Consider the following 2,448-nt stretch of genomic DNA (forward strand, 5'->3'; position numbering starts at 1 on the left):
GGACTCAGTGTCAGAGCCTCTGGAGAAGCGTGGAGGGCAGGGCTCAGGGAGGTTGTGCCTGTGCAGGATTTGAACTCAAGGCACCAGGAAGCACCAACCCTGCTCAGAGCAGCCATCTCACAGCTCTCTAAACCAGTGTGGGCTCTGTCCTCACCAGGCTCCTGGGAACTGCTCCTGCAGCTCTCGGTGCCAGATGAAGCTTCCTCTGCTGCAGCTCTGTTCACAGGGTCTCCTCCTGGAGAATCAGGGGCAACACCAACATTGCCCTGAGCAGAAAAACAGAAAGAAAGGAACCCAAAGATCACTCACTATTTTGCTGGAATCATATCAGGGATACAATAACTGTCCTTCTCCACTCCCAAAGGACATGGAGCACAGAGGAGGGAACACTGCCCACACAGTTCACATGACAAGCCTTTTAAACTCAGGATTCAGGGGGCCAAGGTGATGCCTGGAGGACACACATGGGGCAGCAGTAGAAGGCTCCAGGAAGCAGCAGCTGCAGCCCAGCCCTTGCTTTGCCTTGGCCCTCCCACCCAAAAGAGGCCCAGCCCACATCTGCTGCAGCTGGAGCAGAGGCACCGCTGGCATGCCCCTCCCTGCACGGGACACTTGGCCTTCAGTGCCACTTCTCCAAACACTCTTCTCCTCTTTCCCAGCAAGTAAAACCTCTTCTTCATTTATTTTTCATCTCCTCTTTTAGAAATCCAAGAAGAATTCAATACCAAGAATAATTCAATAACTAAATAATAATCAGTTCAATTAAAGAAGCCTTTGCTTCTCAACCATGTAACAACGTTCAAAAGCTCTCAGTCCAGCCCTTTTATCCCCATCCAATGGAATTACCTGCACAGAGGGAGATCTTTCAGACAGGGACCTCCTGATCTCCCGAATCATGTTCTCTACAGCAAGGCCCAGATCTGCTGGCGGCCATTCCTCCTCCCCAGGTGCGTTCTGTGCTGAGCTGGAGGCCGTCCATGCTGCACAGGCTGCACTGCCGGGTGGAGCGCTGGGCCCTGAAGTGCCCGGGGTGGCTGCAAGAATCCAAACACATTGGTCAGGCTCCACAACCTGGCTGTGGGACACAGAGCTCCAGTGCTGCTGTGGATCAAACATCACGGGAAGCACACAGCAAAACCAGGCAGAGAACCTTTTGGCCTCCTAGGTGCCCCTTCCTAGTAGGCTTGACAACTTCTGGCCGAGAATGGCAGAGCCTTGTGGGAAAATACTTCAAACGGTCACTTTTCAGGACCTTTTGGAAAAACAAGTTTACAACTCTTTTCTTACCTCGTGCGTCGTAGGCTGGGGGCTGCTGCTCCCTGTGGAGCTGCTGGAAGCTGCAGGGCTGGATGGCGAGCACGTCCCGCTCGGCGGGCGGCGGCCGCTCCCCGTAGAGCTCCTGGAAGGGGCTCGGCCCCTCCCGCGGGGCCGGCAGCGGCCGCTCCCTGTGCAGCAGGTGGAAGCCGCAGGGCGGGCGCCGGGCGAGCAGCGGCCGCTCCCCGGGGGGCTGCTGGAGGCGGCCGGGCCGGGGGCGGCGCAGCTCCCGCCCGTCCGGCAGCGCCCGGTCCCTGTGCAGCAGGAGGAAGCCGCTGGGCGGGCGCCCGGCCGGCAGCGGCGGCCGCTCCCTGGGCAGCGCCGTGAAGCGAGCGCGCCCGTGCCGCCCGTCCGGCAGCGGCCGCGCCCCGGGGAGCTGCTGGGAGCCGCAGGGCGGGCGCCTGCGGCCATCCCGGCCCGCCGCCGGCCGCTGCCTGTTGGCCGCGCTCCGGCGCCTGATGCGGAGCAGGAGGTCGGGGCGGTCGCGGCGAAAGCGGGGGTTGCTGTAGTGGAGCCAGGCCCCGGCATCGCCCGGCGCAGCCGAGCCGAGCCAGCCCGGCACCTTGTGGAAGCCGTAGCGGTAGAGCTGCCGCACGAAGCTGCGGAACTGCGTGGCCCTGAAGGTGTGCGGCACCGGGGCCGGCCCATGGCCACGGCCCCTGTGGGCGCGGCCCGAGCTGAGCAGCTCCCGCTCGAAGAGGCAGCGGTCGATGAGCAGCCCCTGGGCGCGGCTGTCCCAGCGCACGGAGCGGACGCGGGGGCTGTTCACCAGGCGCCAGAGCTTGGCGGGGAAGGTGCGGGCGCTGAGCCCGGCGGGCAGCGGCAGCTCCGCCATAGCATCCATCGCCGACTGTGGCCACAACGCCCGCAGCGCAACGGCCGCGGCTGCACCGGCGGCGCGCGGCCTGAGGGGGGCGCTGCGCTCGGGCCCGCGGGGACGCGCGCGGCAGAGCCGGGGCTGCGGGCACAGCGCGGGCGGGGCGGCCCCGGGGCTGGCCGGGCTCGGCTCGGCTCGGCACGGCTCGGCACGGCACGGCACAGCAGGTTATCCCCACGCTGCATGCCGTGCCTGGGTAACCATCGGTGACAGAGAGGAGGGACATTGTTCTGTCTTGGCTGCGGAGAGGATGAAAA

General features: G+C 64.3%; 1 protein-coding gene across 1 annotated transcript; it reads right to left on the reverse strand.

The window, feature by feature from the left end:
* Window positions 1-121: 121 nt before the first annotated feature.
* Window positions 122-2,171, reverse strand: LOC135441740 (uncharacterized; the record flags this gene model as incomplete). Its single annotated transcript, XM_064701284.1, has 3 exons — window positions 1,288-2,171; window positions 847-1,034; window positions 122-266 (listed from the first exon to the last, which is right to left on the reverse strand). Coding segments are annotated over exons 1-3 (1,204 nt in total), but the record flags the coding sequence as incomplete, so codon positions are not given.
* Between the last annotated feature and the right edge of the window lie 277 nt (window positions 2,172-2,448).

Source organism: Zonotrichia leucophrys, unplaced genomic scaffold (genome assembly GCF_028769735.1).
Source record: "Zonotrichia leucophrys gambelii isolate GWCS_2022_RI unplaced genomic scaffold, RI_Zleu_2.0 Scaffold_467_39718, whole genome shotgun sequence".
NCBI lineage: Eukaryota > Metazoa > Chordata > Aves > Passeriformes > Passerellidae > Zonotrichia > Zonotrichia leucophrys.